Genomic DNA, 21,371 nt, shown 5'->3' on the forward strand with positions numbered 1-21,371 from the left:
GGGCTACATAACCCATTTACAACCTCTATCCAATTTTCTAGACTATACAAGACCCTGTGTCTCCACAAGTGCCTCACTATGGGGTCTTTGGACATTTCTTCTAGTAGTCACAGGGGGAACTTCAAGACTCAGGCATTTCAAGGGCTTCTGGATACCGTCTCAGAAGACACTGGTACCTGGGAATGCGAAGCACTGTCATGACACAAGACATATGGGGACCATGCTAGTAATCAAATTTTGGCCCAGATCTACTTCACAGTAGGTCTACTAGATTTTCATACTCATTTCCCCAGTTTCCAATGGAGAATAGAAGGTACACACTTGGTAGTTGGCACAACCTCCAAATTCGTAGTTTTTTTGTTTTGTTTTTTGTTTTTTGTCATCTGAGGTAAGCCATGGGAAACTTCTCAAACTAGCCTTCCCTACTTGGTCAAGATGACAATTAAAGGCTAAAGACGCTAGAGGAAGTGCACACGAAATCTTCACTTCATTCATCAGTATGACCTACAAAAGAACAATGGACTCTGGAGAGCTACAAAGTAGGTTTCAGTGCCAGATGTGTCTTTGCTAGAGCAGATTCATTTGGTCCAAGGTTTATGGACTAATGAGGCAAATGCCTTAGTGTCCATATCCCAGAAGAAACAAGCAGCGAGCCAGGCGGAGGTGGCGCATACCTTTAATCCCAGCACTCGGAAGGCAGAGCCAGGCGAATCTCTGTGATCCACCTGGGCTACCAAGTGAGTTCCAGGAAAGGCGCAAAGCTACATAGAGAACCCCTGTCTCGAGAAAAAAAAAAAAAAAAAAAAAAAAAAAAAAAAAAAAAGTCATTCCCTAGGTGGTGGTGATTCTTTTACACAATAAATTTACTATTGATGATATACACAGGAAGAACAGAAATGGACAGAACACAGGAAAGATGTCAGGCCACGCCAGGACATTATCTCCAAGGCACAAGACATTTGGCAACCAGACATGATGGCACACATTTGTAATCCCAGCATTTGGGAAACTGAGGAAAGAGGGTAAGGAATTCTAGACCAGCCTTGGCTAGACCCCGTCTCAGAAAAACAAACAAACAAACAAAACAGCTGGGTAGATGCCTCAGCAAGAAAAGTACTGGAGTTTGATCCTCAAACTTGTAGAAAGTGATCCCAGTGCTGGGAAGGTGGGGAAGGATGCTGGAGAACTTGGCTTCCCGCTAGTCTAGCAGAATTGGAGTGTTTCAGACTCAGTGAGAGGTTTCCTGTCTCAGAAATAAAATGGAAGGCTAGAGAAACGGCTCAATGGTTAAGAGCACTGACTGTTCTTGCAGACAACCCAGGTTTGATTCTTAGTACCCATTCAGCAGCTCACAACCATCTGTAACTACAGATCCAGGGTATCCAACACCTTCTTCTGACTTCTGGTGGCTTCTGTACATGTACACACACACACACACACACACACACACACACACACACACACACAAAACACATAAAATACTTTGCTGGTGATTCTTTTTTTGTTTTGTTTTAAGGCAGGGTATCACTATGTGGCCCTAGTGGTCCAGGAACTCACTTTGTAGTCCAAGCTGGCCTTAAACTACTTCCTAAGAGCTGGTATTAAAGGAGTGTGTCATCATTCCTGGCTAAATTATTTTTTATTCATTTATTTATTTTGGTTTAAATAAATACATATTTTTAAATATGATGGAGAACTACGGAAAACACCTGATGTCAACCACTGACCTGCACATTCACATACACTCACCCCCATACATGTGTGTTCACACATTTGCACACATACACACACACACACCCCAACCAACAAGAAAAATTAATCCAGCACCTAAACTTAAAGAAAACACAGAGGAAATCTCCTTGACGTTGGGTTTGACAATGATGTCTTATATGCAACAGAGGTGATAAAAAGGAATTACAAAACAAAGTGTACATTTCTATGTACCAGGGGCTGGAGAGATGGCTTAAGAGCACTGACTGCTCTTCCAGAGGACCCGGGTTCGATTCCCAGCACCCCCATATGGCAGCTCACAACTGTCTGTAACTCCAGTTCCAGGGGACCAGGGAACCCTCACACAGACATACACACAGACAAAACACCAATGCATATAAAATACAAAATAAATTTGAAAAAAAAAATTCTATGTACCAAAGGAAGGGGCATTACTAGAGTAAAATGGCAATCTGTAGCCTGGGAGAAAACATGAAGATTGCATATCTGATAAGGATTTAATATCTGTAACATAAGGAATCCCCACAACACAACAACGCAAACAAAAACAGGGCAATTAAACTGAGTGCTGTTAGCCAGGCAGGACAGCACATCCTGTGCTCCCAGCACTCAGGAGGGCCAGCCTGGTCTACACAGTTAACAAAGCGAGTTCTAGGCTCTGTCTCAAAAATATAAAACAAAAACACTCAGGATGGGCACAGTGGGACATGCCTTTAATCCCAGTACTTGGGAGGCAGAAGCTGGCAGAACTCTAAGTTTTAGAACAGCCAAAGTTACACGATGAGACCCTGTCTCAAAATAAATAAATAAAAATTTAAAAGCACCAACAAAAAAAAAAAAAGCAAAACCCAAACCAACAAGACTGAAGGCCAGATGTGGTGGCTCAAGCCTGGATCCTAGCATTTCGGAGGCTGAGACACGAGGGTCACAAGTGACTGGACAGCAGATGACACAGTCACTTCCAGGCTAACCTGGGTTATAGAGTGGGGCCTTGTTTCTTTTCTTCCTTTCTTTCTTTTTCTCTATCTCTCTTTTTTTCTTGTCTTTTTTTTGGGGGGGCAGGGTTTCTCTGTGTAGCCGTGGCTATCCTAGAACTATGTAGACCAGGCTGGCCTCAGAGATCCCCTCCCTAGTGTATGCATGGGGAGGGAGAGCTAAAGGTATGAGCTACCATCCCAGGTGACCTTGTTTCAACAAACAAACGAAATCACTAAAAAAACAACAAAAGAACAAATAGCAAGGAACTTGAACTTACATTTCTCCAAAGACATATAGATGGCTAATAAACAGATGAAAAGTTGCTCAAGCCTGGAGTGATGGTATACATCTTTAATCCCAGCACTCAGGAGGCAGAGGCAGGGGGATCTCTGAACTCAAAGTCAGCCTGGTCTACAGAGCGAGTTCCAGGACAGCCAGGGCTACACAGAGAAACCCCCGTCTCAAAAAACCAAAGACAATGAAAATCAAGACCAGAACAAAAACTGTCTCCCATCCATTAAGACCACTACTAAAACAAACAAAAACAAGCAACCAATCAACCGACAACAAAGATACCACAAAAAAACAAAAACAAAGTAAAAAGACAACAGGGGCTGGAGAGAAGCAAAACAGTCGAGTGCTTGCTCTCTTGCAGAGGACACGAGTCCCATTTCCTACAACATCAAGCAGCTCACAACCACCTGTGACTGGATGTGTCTGACTCCCTCTTCTGGCCCGCGAGACACCTGCAAGCAGACTCACAGACACACACACAAACATACACACAAATAAAACTCAGTCTTTGGGAAACAAACAAACAACAACAACAAAACAGGGATGACAAATGTTGACAAGAAAGTAAGAACCTGGGTCCGTGTAAAATGGTATACCCACCATGTAAACCAGCAGAGCAGTTCCGCAAAAAGTTAAGAACAGAATTACCAAATGATGCAGTGGATTCAAAGCTACATAAGCAAGTTTGAGGCTGGCCTAGATGCTGTCAGAAAAGAACGGAATTAAAGGGCTGGAGAGAGGGCTCACTGGTTAGGAGCACTGGCTGCTCTTCCAGACGATCCAGGTTTGGTTCTTAGCACCTACATGTAACTTGAGTTCTAGGGGATCTGAAGCCCTCTTTTGGCCTCTGCTGGCACCACAAAAGCAAGACGTACAGGCAGGCAAAACATCCATAGGCATAAAATAAAAATTTTTAAAAATTAAGCTGGGCGGTGGTGGCACACACCTTTAATCCCAGCACTTGCAAGGCAGAGGCAGGTGGATCTCTGTGAGTTCCAGACCAGCCTGGTCTACAGAGTGAGTTCCAGGACAGTCAGGACTGTTACACAGAGAAACTCTGTCTGGGGGGTGGAGGTGGGGAATCACTGGGGGCTGGTGAGTTGGCTCAGTGGGATAAAGGCACTTGCTATGCAGGAGAAAACCAAGTGTCCAAAGTTGTCCTCTGACCTCCACATTGTGCTCTGCTGCAATTACACCCCCCCCCACAAACATCAGGTATACATACATACACAATAATAAAGAAAATAAGTTGTTTCCTTTTAAAGGAATAATGATTGGATAAAGGCTTTCTCTCACAAGTTTATGACTTCTTCATGAGTGCAGTCTGTAGCCAACAACTGGTCAATATCAAGACACAAAAGTCTGAATCCGTTGCCTTTGAAAGACCACCCTAGTCCTAGAGCTTGCTGTGGGGCTGGCCTCTTTAACCACCCTATCATAGTTCTAATTTGCTCATTGGTGTTTTTTTCTAAGAACCTCTCCAGTAACTGCCTTTCAGGTAAATCTCTACTCAAAGTTTGTTTCCTGAGGACACAACCAAAGAGAATGACTATCGATAAATTTCATCACTTTAAGAGTAACTCAGAGTCGTAATTCTAACATTTCCCTCCTTCTGTTTAGTACCTGATTCTCAGCCGGTCATTTTCTGAGTAGAGTCGTAAAACATGTTCCCGTTCCTGGAAGAGGCAGACTTGCATGTCACTCAGGGCTTTCTGCAATTCAGCAATCTCTTCCTCCCTCTGCTGCAAATTCCATTCAAGTTTATGCTGCAAAAAAACCAACAGAGTAGTTAAAAACGTATTAGGTTCAAAGGAAACTTCTCAGTGATACGGAGGAGTCAGTTCATGTAGGAATATTCCTAACTGACGGCTTCACCGATACGGAATCCAAGGGGCAGCACTGGGGTGTGCACACAGCTGAGCTAAAAAGCAAAAGGATAGCCGGGCGGTGGTGGAGCACACCTTTAATCCCAGCACTTGGGAGGCAGAGGCAGGCGGATCTCTGTGAGTTCGAGGCCAGCCTGGTCTCCAAAGTGAGTTCCAGGAAAGGCGCAAAGCTACACAGAGAAACCCTGTCTCGAAAAACCAAAACTCAAAAATCAAAAGGATGAGATGGAGGCGTAGCCCGGTGGTAGAGCACCTGGTAAGCAGCCATGAAGCCCTAGGTTCAATATTTAGCACTAAAGGAAAGGAAGGAGGAAGGGCAGGAGGGAGAGAGGTAGAGACAAAGCTACAGGATTAGTGTGATTAGAAAGTCCACACATTAACAACAAAGCCTGTAAGCCTTCCGTTCACACACAGCAGCACCAAGAATGCCCTATGTCTCACCTGTTCTGTGTGTGTGTGTGTGTGTGTGTGTGTGTGTGTGCGCGTGCGTGCGTGCGTGCGTGCGTGCGCGTGTGCATGCAGGTACATGTGTAACCCAGAAGTTGACTCTGGGTGTCTTCCTCCATCGCATCTCCAACTTATCACCTGAGACAGGGGCTCTCACCACCCTGAGAGTGCAGCAATTCAGTAAGGCTTGCTCAGCCAGCTCCAGGACTCTGTTTCCAGTACAGGGATCCTCTCCTTCTTTTCTTTACCTGTCCTTCGCAAGCTTCTCTGTAGAGGTCTAACTTCTTCAACAGGTCCTCATTTTCTGCCTCACAGGTAGCCATCTTCTTCTGATAATACTCCAGGAGCTCCTGAGAAGGGCAAAGGACGGCCAGCCGATCCTGGGTTGAAGGCAAGGGAGTTGACTCCACCGAGTCCGCCATAGTCTTCCACCTGTTGGGATCACTGAAGCCCGAGGCAGCACCGCGTTTGGAAGCAAAGGTTATTCTATGTGAAATCAGAAAGCATATGTTCAATCCGCTTGTAATACAACACTTGTAATAAAAGTTGTTGTTTTTTTTTTTTGTTGTTGTTGTTCATTTGTTTTTCAAGACAGAGTTTCTCTGTGTGGCTTTGGCACCTTTCCTGGAAATAAAAGGGTTTTTGTTTTTGTTTTTGTTTTTGTTTTTGATACAGAGTCTTACTATGTAGCTCTGGCTGGCCTAGAACTGGTTATGTAGACTAGGGTGGATTTGAACTCACCAAGATCTACTTATCTCTGCCCCCCAAGTGCTGGGATTACAGGGATGAACCACCACATACAGTGAGTTTATGCTCTTAACGTGCTTATAATTAAAGCACTCATATGCACTGAAAGTTTGATTCAGGGCTGGAGAGATGGCTCAGAGGTTAAGAACACTGATTGCCCTTCCAGAGGTCCTGAGTTCAATTCCCAGCAACCACATGGTGTCTTACAACCATCTGTAATGAGATCTGGTGCCCTCTTCTGGTCTGCAAGGACACATGCAGGCAGAACAATATATACATTAAAAAAAAGAAAAAAGAAAAAGAAAGTTTGATTCAAGCCAGGCAGTGGTGGCACACGCCTTTAATCCCAGCACTCGGGAGGCAGAGGCAGGTGGATCTCTGTGAGTTCGAGGCCAGACTGGTCTACAGCGCGAGATCCAGGAAAGGCACAAAGCTACACAGAGAAACCCTGTCTCGAAAAACAAAAACAAACAAACAAACAAAAAATACAAAATAAATAAATACAATAATGAATGCCCATTAGAAAATCTAGTATAAGAGAGATACACAGCAACAGGAACAACATCAGATCCTAATCTCTAGCTTCTGAAACTGAACTGCATATCATATGGGACGATGACATAAACAGTAAATGTATCCCAGTACTCAGGAGGTGGAGGAAGGAGGGTCAGAAATTCAAGCTCCTCCTTGGCTACATTGAGTTCCAGGCCAGCCTAGAGTACAGAAGACCCTGTGTCCAAAATGGGGGCCATGGGAGAGAAAAGGGAATGACTGAACTAGACAAAAACAAACAAACAAACAAAAAATAGCTTCTTCGTTCTTAATAATCAAGACTTAAGCTAGCACAGTAAAGCTAGAAAACAAATAGTGAGCTGGGTGTGGTGGTGCACACCTTTATTCCACACGCAGAGGCAGGTATATCTCTGAGTTCCAGGCTAACCTAGTCAATGGAGCAAGTTCTAGGCAAGCCAGGGCTACCTAATGTGACTCTCTCTAAAAAGAAAACCAAAAACCAAGCACCTCTCCATAAAAAGAACCAAGCAAACAAACAATAGTTAATTAAAATAAAAGTAACTGTGTAGAAGTCCTCCTATGAAAACCAATCTAGTTTGGCATTTAAAATATACAATATATGGGGCTGGAGAGATGGCTCAGCAGTTAAGAGCACTGGCTGCTTTTCCAGAGGACCCAGGTTCAATTCCCAGTACCCACATGGCAGCTCACGATCATCTGTAACTCCAGTTCCAGGGGATCTAACACCTTGTGCAAAAGGTGCACAGACACAAATGTAGGCAAAATATCTATACACATAAAAAAGTGTAACAAAACAAAATAGACATCAGAGTGCAGAAACTTTGCACAAGACAGCCAGAGTTAGAGCTAATGAATGTGGACAATACACAAGTTCATTTATAAGTAAGCAAGTGCAATAAACTATCAGCTGGGGTGTAGCTCAGCAGGAGAGTATGTGACCAATTGCTAGTTTAAATCCTCAACACACACACACACACACACACACACACACACACACACACACACACACACACAATTTACAACTAGCATGAAGAAATAAGCCTGATACTTCCTCAAATATTGAAAGCCTTTAGGGGCTGGACCTATAGCTCAGCAGCAGCACAAGCTTGGCATACACAATGCCAACACCCCAGCGCACACATCCCTAGCATCCTACACAAAAGCTCCTATCAGAAATACTATTTTCTTTTCAAAGACTGGGAAAGAGGCTAATAAAATCTGAGCAACTTGGACTGGAGAGACAGTTCAGCAGTTGGGAGAACTGGCTGCTCTTCCACAGGACCCAGGTTCAATTCCCAGTACCCACATGGCAGCTCACAACTGTTTGTAACTTCAGTTTCAAAGGATCTGACACCCTCACACATATATGCAAGCAAAACACCAACGCACATAAAATAAAAATAAATTAATCATTAAAGAATTAAAACAACTCCAGCCAAGCACTCGGCCAAGATCCTGGAATTCAGCAGAAGAGGGAGGGGGGATTACAAGAGCAAGGGGGTTCAGAATCATGATGGGAAAAACCACAGGAATAGCTGATCCAAGCTAATGGGAGCTCATGGGCTCTGGACTGACAGCTGGGGAACCTGCATGGGACCAAACTAGGCCCTCTGAACATGGGTGAAAGTTGCATGGCTTGATGTGTTTGTGGGTCCCCTGGCAGTGGGACCAGGACTTATCCTGGGTACATGAACTGGCTTTTTAGAGCCCATTCCCTATGGTGCGATGCCTTACTCAGCCTTGATGCAGTGGAGAGGGGCTAGGTCTGGCCCCAACTTAGTATGCCAGCCTATGTTGACTACTAAGGGAGGCCTTACCCTCTATGAGGAGGGGGTGGGGGTGGGCTGAGGGTAGGTGGGGGGTAGCAGGAGAAGAGGAGGGAGGGGGAACAGGGGTTGGTATGTAAAAGGAGAGAAAAAAATTTTTAAATAAAAAAATTTATTTAAAAAAAAAATAGAACAACTCTTACATTCTACAGATGGAGGGGAGCTGTGGTTGTGAGGAATGAGCACTATATAGCAACTCTATCTCATGTTTATATATTGGTTGCTCCCTATGACCCAAGATCTACCATCACTGTGGCTCCTCCATTCACACTGAATGAGTACTAGCATTCCTACAGAGAAGCCATATTTTGTCTTGTTTTGGTAGCTCTTGCTATCCTGGAACTCAATATGCTGACCAGGCTGGCCTCAAACTCAAAGAGATTCACTGTCCTCTGCCTCCTGGGATTAAAGGTCTGTGCCACCACCACTGGCAAACTATTTTAAACTCTAGATTCTGAATAAGAATAGAGAACTGAGATTTCGAAAGTATGCTGTCCCTGGAGCATATACATCCCTATACTGACTGGATGAAACCTATAGAAGTATTGATTAATTAACTTAAAAATAAGCAAATATCTTACTTTCTGCAGACAGGTGTGTGTGTCGGAGTAAAGTTCATCCTGTCTTATTTGCACCTATCAAATACACAAAATTGATAATGAGGGCCAGGAAGAGTTTAAAAAATATATATTTATATTATATATTTGCATTATATTTATATAGTCTATATATATAGGCTATACATCTTGGTTCCCTCTCAACATTACCACATTTGACTCCTGAAGGGAATGTAGCATTTAGACCAACATTGGGTATCTTAACCGTTTCTCCAATTTGTAATTAAAGGAAAACAAAACAAAACCCAAAACTTTTTTCAAATATTTTTGTTTTTTAAATTTATTTTTCTTTTATGTGCATTGGTGTTTTGCCATGGGTGTTGGATCCCCTGGAATTGGAATTACAGATGGTTGTGAGCTGCCATGTGGGTGCTGAGAAATGGACCCAGGTCCTCTGGAAGAGCAGTCAAGTGCTCTTAACCACTGAGCCATCTCTCCAGCCCCCAAAACTTTTTAAGATTTATCTCATTTTTATGTGTGAGTGTATTTCTGCATGTGTGTATGTATGTATGTATGTATGTGCAACATGTGGGTGCTTGGTGCCCGAAGAGGTCAGAAAAGGGTGTCACATACCCTGGAAATGGAGTTATGGACAGTTGTAAGCCACCATATAGGTGCTGGGAATCAAACTGGTCTTCTCAAGAGCAACAAGTGATCCTTTTCTCAGAAAAGCACATTCCCCAATCCTTCCCTCCGCCTCCTTCTCTCTCACTTCCTCACGCTCGACCAGCACTGGGGTTACTGTCATGAGCAGCTGTGCAAGGCTGGGGTGCTGAAGACCCAATCCCTGGGCTTCACACTTGAGGCAGGCACTTTGCCGACTGGGCTGTCTCTAACCCTCGTGGGGGGTTTGTTTGTTTTCATTTTATTGGTTTGGGGAAGGATCTAGCTACGTAGCCCAGGCTGGTGTGGAACTCATTGTGTCATCCCGACTGGCCTGCACTATTACCCGTGCTCCTGCCTGAACTTCCCGGGTGCTGAGGTAACAGGTGGGTGCCACTATACACTCGGTATCATTAAAGATTTATTTATTTTTACCTGTGTGTGTGTGTATTCACATGAATGTGGGTGCCTAAAGTGGCCAGAAGAGAGTGCTGGGTCCCCTAGAGCTTGACCACTTCATATGGGTTCTGGGAACCAAACACAAGTCCTCTACAAAAGTAACAGCCAGGCAGTGGTGGCGCACGCCTTTAATCCCAGCACTCGGGAGGCAGAGCCAGGCGGATCTCGGTGAGTTTAAGGCCAGCCTGGTCTACAGAGAGAGTTCCAGGACAGCCAGGGCTGTTACAGAGAGAAAGCCTGTCTCAAAACAAACAAACAAAAAAGTAACACTCTTAACCACTGAACTATCCCTCCAGCTTTGCTTCTTCTTCTTCTTTTTTTTTTTCAAGACAAGGTTTCAGCTATAATTCAGCTCCTTCCACAACTAGTTAAAGTCACTTAATCAAGACTATTCTGTATGTAAAATTTATCTTAAATACTATTCCCTTTATCTCTTCCCTGAGTTTTTTCCATTCAAAATGATCTAACAGGTCAATGGTGGTGGCTTGTGTCAGTAAAACCTAGCTGAAGGGAGATCACCCAAAATTGAGGGCAGCCTAGGGTACAGAGTTAAGTTCCAGGCAAGCCTGGGATACAGAACGAGGCCTTGTCTCAAATAAACAACAAAAACCCACAAAATGATCTATCAGAGTGATCCAGCCATTGTACTTCCAGCACTTAGAAGGCCCTGACAGGATTACTGCCATGAGACCAGTTAATACATAGTGAATTCCAAGCCCATGGGCTGCAGAGTAAGATTCCCGTCTCAAAAAGCAAAAACAAACAAATAAAAACCAAAAACAAATGTTTTCACTGGAAAGTGATTGTATTTACAGTTCTACAATGATAACCGGTCTTCCCGGCAGACAGAAGCCATCTTGACACTACCTTCCAAGGCAGGGATGCCTCTGTTTATATAAAAGTTAGTGGGGTGGTGGCGCACGCCCTTAATCCCAACACTCGGGAGGCAGAGCCAGGCGGATCTCTGTGAGTTCCAGGCCAGCTTGGTCCACAGAGCGAGATCCAGAACAGTCAGGGCCTATACAGAAACCCCGTCTCAAAAAACAAAACAAAACAAAAACCAAAAAAAAGTTAGTGGGTTTCTTTTTTGGAGGTGTAGAGGTCGAACTCAAGGCCACGGACATGCTAAGCAAACACTCCACATATTGGCCACAACCCCGTTCCAAAAAATGTGGTATTTACTCGCATAACTACTTTCTGAACTACTTTTATTAAACCTTATTTTACAAATGAGGAAATCGTAGTTTACAGAGCGGAGGGAGGCGAAGCCGGAACTCCATCCAACTCCCTGACGTCTGGATCCGGTTCTCTAGCAAGTTCACCCAGTTCCTGACCAGATTTTAGCTACCTCATTTATTACAGCTCTTCGCGTCCCGGAGACCTCTCCTTTTGCAGACAAACTTTCCATGATTGGTCCCCAAGTCACCTAAAGACCTAGGTTTAGTCTTTTGTTGCTCCCTTCTGCACGGATAATGAAAGCTTTTTTCCCCCACCAGATTTTCTTTCTTCCCAACGTCTGTCCTAAAACCCCTTCATCTTTACCCCGAAATGCACACTCACCAAGCGCTAAACCTGGGAATCCGACAATGCAACCGAAAAAACAACTCAAATCGTCGAGCGTCCACAAAATCCTACCAATCGCTCACGAGCTTAGGCGGCCTTTTGGCTTACCCACCAATAGGACGGTTGTTCACCCCGCAGCCCTTCCCATCTTGCCTTGCGCCTCACCAGGCAGAGGTTCCTGGGAAGTGTAGTTTTTCTTCTGCACATAGCGTTACGCGTAGGCAGGATGTGTGTGGGGGCGGGTAAGTAGCTCTTGCCTGTTAGAACTCACCGGTTTTGACAACTTGGTCTAAACTCACTGAACTGTTTTTCTTTAATGAAATCCGTTGCATAAGTGACATACATAATCACGGAGTGGCTCACAGGAATACCTGAGTGTCTTGTACATATTGTAACCTTCAATTATGTTTCAAGTGAGCTTAAGAAAAGTTTTAAAAACCCTATGGAATTGTGATCCTAACATGTGGGAAGGGGACTAAAAAGAACCAGGAGTTCAAGGTCATCCTCCGCCAAATAGCAATTTAGAGCCCTTGGTTATATAAGTCCCTGACTCGGGCTGGAGAGATGGCTCAGAGGTTAAGAGCACTGACTATTCTTCCAGAGGTCCTGAATTCAATTCCCAGCAACCACATGGTGGCTCACAGCCATCTGTAATGAGATCTGGTACCCTCTTCTGGCCTGCAGGGACACATGCAGTACAGAACATTGTATGCATAATAAATAAATCTTCAAAAAAAAAAGAAAGAAAGAAAGAAAGAAAGAAAGAAAGAAAGAAAGAAAGAAAGAAAGAAAGAAAGAAAGAAAGAAAGAAAGAAAGAAAAAAGAAAGATTAAAAAAAAAAAGTCCCTGACTCAAAAAGCCAAAACAGGAGGGAGGAAGAAACTCCCATGGCTTGGTGGCTTAGATGTCTCCAGTCACAGGATTACATATTCAAATGTTATGTCTAGCCAGTCTCATTTAAACATCAGGAGGATATATGAAGAGCTGAGAGTGGTGTCTCATGCCTTTAATCCCAGCACTGGAGGGGAGGGGCTCAAAACAAAAGAGGATACATAAAAGGATTAATTCTGCAATGCATGTTAACATTGCCTTAAACTTTGGAAAGCTTAAAATTTGAAGCTTTCATGTCTATGTCAAGTTCAATGGCTCACTGATAAGTGGAACCTCAGATTTTCAACGTGATATTTCAAATGACATTGATTTTCTTATCCATGTCATAGGAAAGGATAAAGGGAAAGTTTATAGTTTTTCCATCTTTGTTACTCTATTTTGCGTAGTCCCTGTGAAATTCTTGGAGTCAGGCTGGTGTGAGGCAGAATACTTGTTTGCTGTTTGGTATCCATCATTCCTGAAGCTCTAAGTTCAGTCCCAGGTTATATCCAACCAATGAGCAAACAAGCAAATAGCCATTAAAATGTGTTTTGGGTTAGGGGTGATGGGCTATGTCTTTTAATTTGTTTTTTAAGACAAGGTTTCTCTGTGTAGCTCTGTCCTAGAGTTTGCTCTGTAGACCAATCTGGCCTCAAACTCACAGAGATCTGCCTACCTCTACCTCCCATGTGCTAGGCCTATGCCTTGAATCCCAGAATGTAGGAGGCAGACACCAATCTCTCTCTCTCTCTCTCTCTCTCTCTCTCTCTCTCTCTCTCTCTCTCTCTCTCTCTCTCGTGTGTGTGTGTGTGTGTGTGTGTGTGTGTGTGTGTGTGTGTGTGTGTGTGTGTGTATGCTTTTGTTTCTGGCTTTTGTTTTGTTTTGTTTTTTGAGAAAGAGTCTCACTATGTAGTCAGGCCAGCTTTGAACTTGCTATGAAGACCAGGCTAGTCTAGAATTCACAGAGATCCTCCTGCAGCACACACACACACACACACACACACACACACACACTCAATGGAAAGATGGCTTAAGAATGAAAAATACTTGTTGCTCTTGCAGAGGACCCTGATTTGATTCCTAGCACGCACATAGTGGCTCACAACCATCCCCAACTCTAGTTCCAGGGGAATCCAATACCCTCTTCTGGCCTCCTTGGGCATTAGGCACATATTTGATTGACATACTACACATGCAGGCAAAACACCCATAAATGTAAAATAAATCTAAAACTAAAATTTTAGTTTTAGTAATTTAGTATAAATACTAATTTTTACAAATATGAGTCACTCATTCCTACACATTTCCAAATTTTAAAAAAGGAGAAGGAGGAGGAGCCTTAAACTCTCAATGTGGCCCAGGCTGGTCTTGAACCCAGGATCCTCATGTCTTACATGCTACTCTACTGGAATTACTGGCTACTCGGCCATGCCATGTTTCTTAGCTTTAATTGCTACTATATGGAGAATATCAACATCCATCCACACAAACTATATAAGTGAGAACTTTTGGGTCTTCCAATACTTTTAAAATGTATAAAGGAGTCTTTTTGTTGTTATTTTCACTTTTAAGACAAGATCTCATGTAGCTCAGGCTTGTCTTGAACTTACATTTTAGCAGAGGAGGACCTTGAATGCCTGATTATCAGGTATGGTCATCCTATAGTGAGGTCTTAAAAAGTATTATTTATTTACATATCTGTTTGTGTATCTGCTGTAGGTGTGCAAGTGCCCTCAGAAGGTTAAAGAGAGCATTAGATCTCCTGGAGGTGTGGTTACGGGCAGTTGTGAGCCACTCAGTGTGGATAATAGGATCTGAACTCAGTAGTAAGTGCTATGGGCAGCTGATCCATCTCTCTATAATGGGCTTTTGTTGTTGTTGTTGTTTTGGTTTGTTTTTGTTTTTGTTTTTTGAGACAGGGTTTCTCTATGTAGCCCCATTGTCCTGGAACTCTCTCAGAGATCTGCCCACCTCTGCTTCCCAAGTATTGGGGAATAATATAAGGGCCACTCCACGTAGTTAAAAAGGAAGATTTATTTAGTGGATGACTTACAAATGAAAGAATGGATAGGTCGCGGGGGTCTGGGGAAGGCGTCTAGCAATCCAGCGGTGTTCTCTGGAGCTCTGCACAATCAATCTCCACCATCCAGGGTCCAGGCGCCGAGCGCGCGCCCCGAGCGAGCGCTTGCCCATCCAGCTCTCAGGTTTCCAGCACCTCCCCTCGCCCCGCCTCGTAGGCGTGACAGTTGCCAGAGTCTCAATGGGGGTTGGAGCTTCCAGATCCAAGCTGGAATGACTACCCACTACATCTCCCCCTTTTTGTCTAAATAAGAAGGTTCTAAACTAATACAAGACTATATACAAAGGAATGGTTATCAAATATTGTCCAGAAATAATGAGGGATAATGACCTAGATAAGATGTAACTACAACCAATGCAAACAATATCAAGCAAGAAACACATTCTAAAATCCAGAGAAGTATAGAGCATAGGTAAACGGCATGTTATAAAGATCATTCAAAGGTGTCCTATCCTAAAGAACCTGAATCTAATACTTAATATGTTCTATCTAAGATATTATATATACTAAGTTGTAACTATAACTGCTAGTCTTCAATCCCATCAAAGACCTGAGAAGGAACATAATGGTACTTGAGAAATGGTAGACGGATGCAAGCAACTTCGGGAGTCTTGCAAGAGTAGACCAAGACAGCTGGCAGCCTGGACAGTCACCTAATGTTTCTCAGCATTGTTGGTGCATTCAAATTGGCTACAGGCCTAGAGTATCTGACAGACCATTTTCAGAAGCAGGATTTCTGAAAGACCATCTTACCCTGTCTTGGCAGAGTACAGTGGTCGCTTTCCTTGTGTCCCGCTTGTCCAGAAAGGACAGCATTGCATTTGTACTGTCAGCCATCAAGGCAAGGGCAGTCCTTTGCCCCGTAGGCCATTTTGTGCCAAAAAGACAAACTTCCAAATGGAAATGTCTTAGAAGCCCAACATTCTCTCGGGATCAATTGGTGCAGCCAGGAGCAATTGTGCCTCACGTCAACAGAATTCTAAGTTATTTAAATGCCATATTCTCTAGGTCTATGAAGTGTTTGAAGATTACCTGTCCATCTGACCTATGTATCTGTAAATCTGGATAACCTAACTAACGTAACTATAGAGATGACAGGCATAGGCGACCATAAATCTATAAATCTTATCTACCGAAATAACCTAAGGACTAAGGCTTCACGTAAATAAGGTAAACAGTCTATAAGCAAATGTATGGTGAAGAACGATGACTTCAAAATTGTGACAATACACAAGATATTTATAACAGAGGTAGGAATATATAGTGCGATATGCAATATGACAATAATCTTAAATATATATCAATATACCAAATATCCTAACAGAAGTAGAACATATATAAAGTATGACAGATATAAATTTACATTTGTATCAATATAAAAATGTTTCAAATAAGAGTAGAAATATATGTACATTATAACAAATATAGTTCTGTATTTGTATCAATATACAAATTATCTTAAACAGGAGTATAAAAATAGTTTACATTTGTATCAACATATAAGAATCTATAACAGTACAAATTACAGTGCAAATTGTCTAAGGTTGCTATTTTACCAAGTTTGTTTACTAGTATATACAATGATTTACCATCATATCTTATACCTATCCGTTCCATTTCTTCCGCCCCCCCCCTTTTTTGTTTTTTACAATACTGAGTTAATATTTTCTTCCACCCCCAACCCTACAACCGTCATCCATAACCCTGAGAATTATGAAACCTAAGGGAGAAGGGGCGTCGTTTTCTTAGAATTGCTTCCTGCCATTTAGGGGGTGATGTTATCTCTGTTGGGTACTGTGAGAAAGCTCAGATAGTTAAATCTCAGTTAGACTAACTGTAGGTTCTGCAGCAAGTTTTAGAGTAATGGGTAAGATTGTCTGAAATTCTGGCAAGAAGTGTAGTATGATGATGATTACCATGGCATCATTCTGGATTGGGTAGAGTTGTTGTTGTTGGGGCCCCATCTTCCTTCTGGTGACTTCTGAGATTGCTATTGGAAAAACTTATTTGTTATCAAAAATGGGAGGTTTGGATTTAAAGAGGACATAGCATGTAAGAAAGGATTCTGAGAAATCAAGAGTAAGCATGGAGAGAATTAGAATTTAGAAGACAATGGTCCCTTTTTATTGGTTTCCTTCTGTCTCACACCAGAGGGCTCTTCTGATATGGGACTGAAGAATCTCTTAAACTTTTCTTTTAGCAATATGCTTGGGTTTAGAGAAGGAGTGAGCCAATTCCATCTCCAAAGCCAGCTTGGCTATAATTGAATTGGAACCACAACTTTTCTAGATTGATAGAGAGAAAGATGTTAGACAGTGAGATTTTACCATGTGTAGATTGGTACCAATAGATTCTTCCTTTCTGCTGTAAACATCCGGATATCCAAGGCCTTATGAGTTTTGGAAGATGGGTATTTCCATTATCCTGGAAAGACAAAAACAGAACCCTACCCCACCCTTTGATTGTTAAATTTTTCTTACAACTTGTAGAGATGTCACATTGGTGGATGATCTTTTACTTCTCTTCATCAAGGGGTTTTTCCTGTTCGAATCGAATTTTTATTAATTTTGTTGGTATCCATAGCTTTTCTTCTCCTGCAGAAACAAAGGCAAAACCCCTTCCCCAACGTAGAACATATCCAGGTTTCCATTCTGAGGTCAGCACATCCTTGAAATAAACTGGTTGGTTTAGCTCAGGAGTTTTGTCTATCGTCCAATGTCTCTCCGCAGCTGTTGTTCCTTTCTCATTAGCATTGAGAAAATTCAAGGTTAATAAAGCACTATGCAGTCTATTTCTAGGAGTCATTGTTACCTGTTGCTGTTTATTTAGCATATCCTTTAAAGTTCGATTGGATCTCTCTATGACTGCTTGGCCTGTGGGATTATGTGGTATACCTGTAACATGCTTTATATTGTAATAAGCAAAGAACTGTCTCATTTTATTGGAGACATATGCTGGGGCATTGTCTGTCTTAATTTGTACAGGTATTCCCATGATGGCCATAACTTCTAATAGGTGTGTAATCACAGAATCAGCCTTTTCAGAACTCATAGGAGTTGCCCATTGAAATCCTGAATAGGTGTCAATGGTATGATGTACATACTTTAATCTTCCAAATTCTGCAAAATGAAACACATCCATCTGCCAAATTTCATTTCTTTGTATACCTTTTGGATTACTCCCTGCAGGTAATGGAGTTTGGTTATAGATGGAACAAGTAGGACATTTTTTCACAATATCCTTAGCCTGTTGCCAAGTGATGGAGAAATCCTTCTTCAAACCTTTGCTATTTACATGGTGTTTCTTATGACATTCTGAAGCTTCTAGCACATTACCTATTAGTAACTGATCAATCTCATCATTACCTTGTGCTAAAGGTCCTGGTAGACCTGTATGGGATCTGATATGTGTTATATATATAGGATGTTCCCTTTTTCTGATGATTTCCTGCAATTGTATGAATAATGAAGTTAATTCTGTATTATCAGGAATGAATTCAGCAGTTTCAATATGTAAAACAACTCTCTCTGCATATTGAGAGTCAGTGACTATATTGAGGGGTTCTGTGAAGTCCATCAGTACCATAAGAATGGCATACAGTTCTGCCTTTTGTACAGAGTTATATGGACTTTGTACCACTTTACTTAAGTCTCCTGATTTATATCCTGCTTTCCCTGATTTATTTGCATCAGTGTAGAATGTGAGGACTCCAGAAATTGGCTTTTGTCGTACAATGTGAGGAAGGACCCATTCAGTCTTCTTTATGAATTCTATTCTCTTGCTTTTGGGATAGTGGTTGTTAATCTCTCCCAAAAAGTTACTGCAGGCTCTCTGCCAGTATTCATTATCTTTCCATAGTGATGAAATTTCCTCATTAGTTAATGGTACTACAATTTCTGCTGGGTCCATTCCTGTCAACTGACGAAGTCTTAATTTACCCTTTCGAATCAAATCAGAGATCTTTTCTATATAAGTCTTTAATTTCTTATTTGGTTTACGTGGTAGGAATATCCACTCCAATATAATATCTTCCCTCTGCATCAAAATACCTGTTGGGGAATGTCTGGAAGGGAATATGACAAGAATGCATTTAAGTTCTGGATCCACACGATCCACATGTGCTTCTCGAATTGTCTTTTCTACTAGAGCCAATTCCTTCTCAGCTTCGGCTGATAATTCTCTTGGACTATTTAATTCTTTGTCCCCTTCTAGAGTATTAGCCAAATTTTTTAGTCCATCTTTGGGTATTCCCATGATACCCAGTAAGTTGGAAATGCTTCCTAATAACTTTTGAAAATCATTAAGAGTCTTCAATCTATCTCTTCTTAGTTGTACCTTTTGGGGTCTAATTTTTTGTAGCTCTATCTTATATCCTAAGTAATTAATAGAATCTCCTCTTTGTATTTTTTCAGGAGCAATTTGCAGTCCCCAGCGAGGCAAAACTTTTTTTACTTCTTCAAACATGCTTTCTAATGTATCTAACTTTGGATCAGCTAATAGGATATCATCCATATAGTGATAAATTATGGATTGTGGAAACTTTACACGAATTATCTCTAATGGTTTCTGCACAAAGTATTGACACAAAGTAGGACTGTTTAACATTCCCTGTGGGAGGACCTTCCATTGATATCTCTTGACTGGCTGAGAATTATTATAATTAGGTACTGTGAAGGCAAACTTTTCTCTATCATTTTCCTGTAAGGGTATGGTAAAGAAACAGTCTTTTAAGTCAATAACTATTATAGGCCATTCTTTTGGTAGCATAGAGGGCAAGGGGATCCCAGTCTGTAGGGAGCCCATTGGCTGAATTACTTTATTAATAGCTCTCAGATCTGTCAGCATTCTCCAATTACCAGATTTTTTTTTAATAACAAATACAGGAGAATTCCAAGGGCTGGTAGATTCTTCAATGTGTTGAGCATTTAACTGCTCTTGAACCAGCTGTTCTAAAGCTTGTAGCTTCTCTTTTGTCAAAGGCCATTGTCCAACCCAGACAGGTTTATTAGTTAGCCATTTTAAAGGTAAGGCAGTTGGTACTTCTGAGAGTTCAACAACAGTCGTGCTCTGTTTGTGAACAGCCTGAATGGTTGGTGACTGATTTTTATAGCATGTTATGATATTATTCCTAGAAACATGCATTGGTCTGTATTCCTTTTCTGAAAGTGTAGGAATTTTAATCTGGGTATTCCACTGTTGTAACAGATCTCGGCCCCAAAGATTTACTGCTACATTTGCTACATATGGCTTCAGCCTTCCTCTCTGTCCTTCTGGCCCTATGCATTCAACCCATCTCGAACTCTGTTTTATCTGAGATAGGGTGCCAATCCCTAACAGTTGGACATCTACCTCTTGAAGAGGCCAATTCGGATGCCATGATTTTGGTGTAATTATAGTCACATCTGCACCTGTGTCTACCAGGCCCTCCAGAACCAGGCCATTAATTCGAATTCTAAGCTTTGGTCTTTGTTCATTTATGGAAGTCTGCCAAAATATTTGTTTTACAGTGTTCTTTGTAAACTGTGATCCATCTATCAAAGCTGTTTTATCATCCATTGCAGTATCGGTTTTTACATTAAGCATTGGTTTATTCAGTTGTCCTGGAGAGGAATTTCTTCCACAGTGGCTGGGAATGTTCGTACTACATTTGATTTGGGGGCCTGCAAGAGGCCCCCTGAGGCGTTTCCCGCCAGTAAAGGGTTGCCTCGTATATCTATTTTTGATCTGCACTCATTGGTCCAATGTTGGCCTTTGCCACACCTTCTACATAATCCAGGAGGTGGTTGGGGTCTCCTGTTTAGGCTATTCCTAGAAGGAGTATTACTTCTAGGAGTACCCCACGTACAGTTTTTACTTATATGCCCTGGTGTACCACACTTAAAACATTTGGTAACACGGGGCCTTCTTTCACCTCTGGGATTTGTCTCTCCTATCCAAGCCTCATTACTGTAGTTAAGAGACTGAACACCATTAGTGTACTGAATCCATTCTTCCAAAGGAGCTGATCTGATCTTTAGTGGTGTAAGTATTCTTCTGCATTCTGCATTAGCATTGTCGAATGCCAAGGACTCAGTTAATACTTTTCTTAATTCTTTATCTGATATAGCTTTTGTTATAGCTGTGTTCAGCCTTTGTAAAAAATCAGTGAAAGATTCATGTGGTCCCTGAAATATCTTTGTGTATACCTCAGTTGGTTTTCCAGGTTCTGGAATTTTTTCCCAAGCATTTAGAGCTGCTGTACGGCATAGGGATATTGTATGCTCATCATAAGTGGCTTGTACATTCCTGTCAGCAAAACATCCCTCACCAAGTATTTGATCTTGGGAGATCACAAAACCTCTGAGTTTACCTTGTTGTTCTAAATTTTTTGCCTCTTCTCTCAACCAGCTCTTCCACTGTAGCTGCTGGCTATATTCTAGAACAGCTGAAATTAACTGATGCCAGTCATCTGGGATGATTCTATGTGAGGTAGACCATGAATTTAACATCTGTTTTACGTATGTGGATTGTATCCCATACGTAACTACTGCTTCCTTTATATTTTTAAAGTCCCTTGTTGAAATTGGTTGTAATGTATATGTCATATATGGCTCTGGGTGTGTGTCATCTGCTGGCTTCTCATGGACGATAACAGGATAAGCCATTGTATGAGAGCTGTTTGGAGATGTTACAACCTCTATGGTCTTGACCTTCTGCTTATTAGTTCCCTTGTCATGTTTACTGAGAGTTTCTTCTA

The 21,371-nt window shown here is 42.0% G+C and overlaps 1 protein-coding gene across 2 annotated transcripts in view; it reads right to left on the reverse strand.

Annotated features, from left to right (window-relative positions):
• The window catches only part of Ccdc77 (coiled-coil domain containing 77), a 37,463-nt gene extending 25,519 nt beyond the window's left edge, over window positions 1-11,944 (reverse strand). The window contains exons 1-4 of one of the 2 annotated variants that reach the window (XM_076567809.1): window positions 11,683-11,944; window positions 9,025-9,078; window positions 5,585-5,822; window positions 4,627-4,769 (exon numbers count right to left, since the gene is read on the reverse strand). In XM_076567809.1, the coding sequence (XP_076423924.1) occupies window positions 4,627-4,769; window positions 5,585-5,822; window positions 9,025-9,062 (419 nt within the window). In that variant the 5' untranslated portion in view covers window positions 9,063-9,078; window positions 11,683-11,944. The remainder of the gene's footprint in view (window positions 1-4,626; window positions 4,770-5,584; window positions 5,823-9,024; window positions 9,079-11,682) is intronic. The other variant, XM_076567810.1, reaches the window with a different exon arrangement.
• Between the last annotated feature and the right edge of the window lie 9,427 nt (window positions 11,945-21,371).

Source organism: Peromyscus maniculatus, chromosome 3, assembly GCF_049852395.1.
Source record: "Peromyscus maniculatus bairdii isolate BWxNUB_F1_BW_parent chromosome 3, HU_Pman_BW_mat_3.1, whole genome shotgun sequence".
Classification (NCBI taxonomy): domain Eukaryota; kingdom Metazoa; phylum Chordata; class Mammalia; order Rodentia; family Cricetidae; genus Peromyscus; species Peromyscus maniculatus.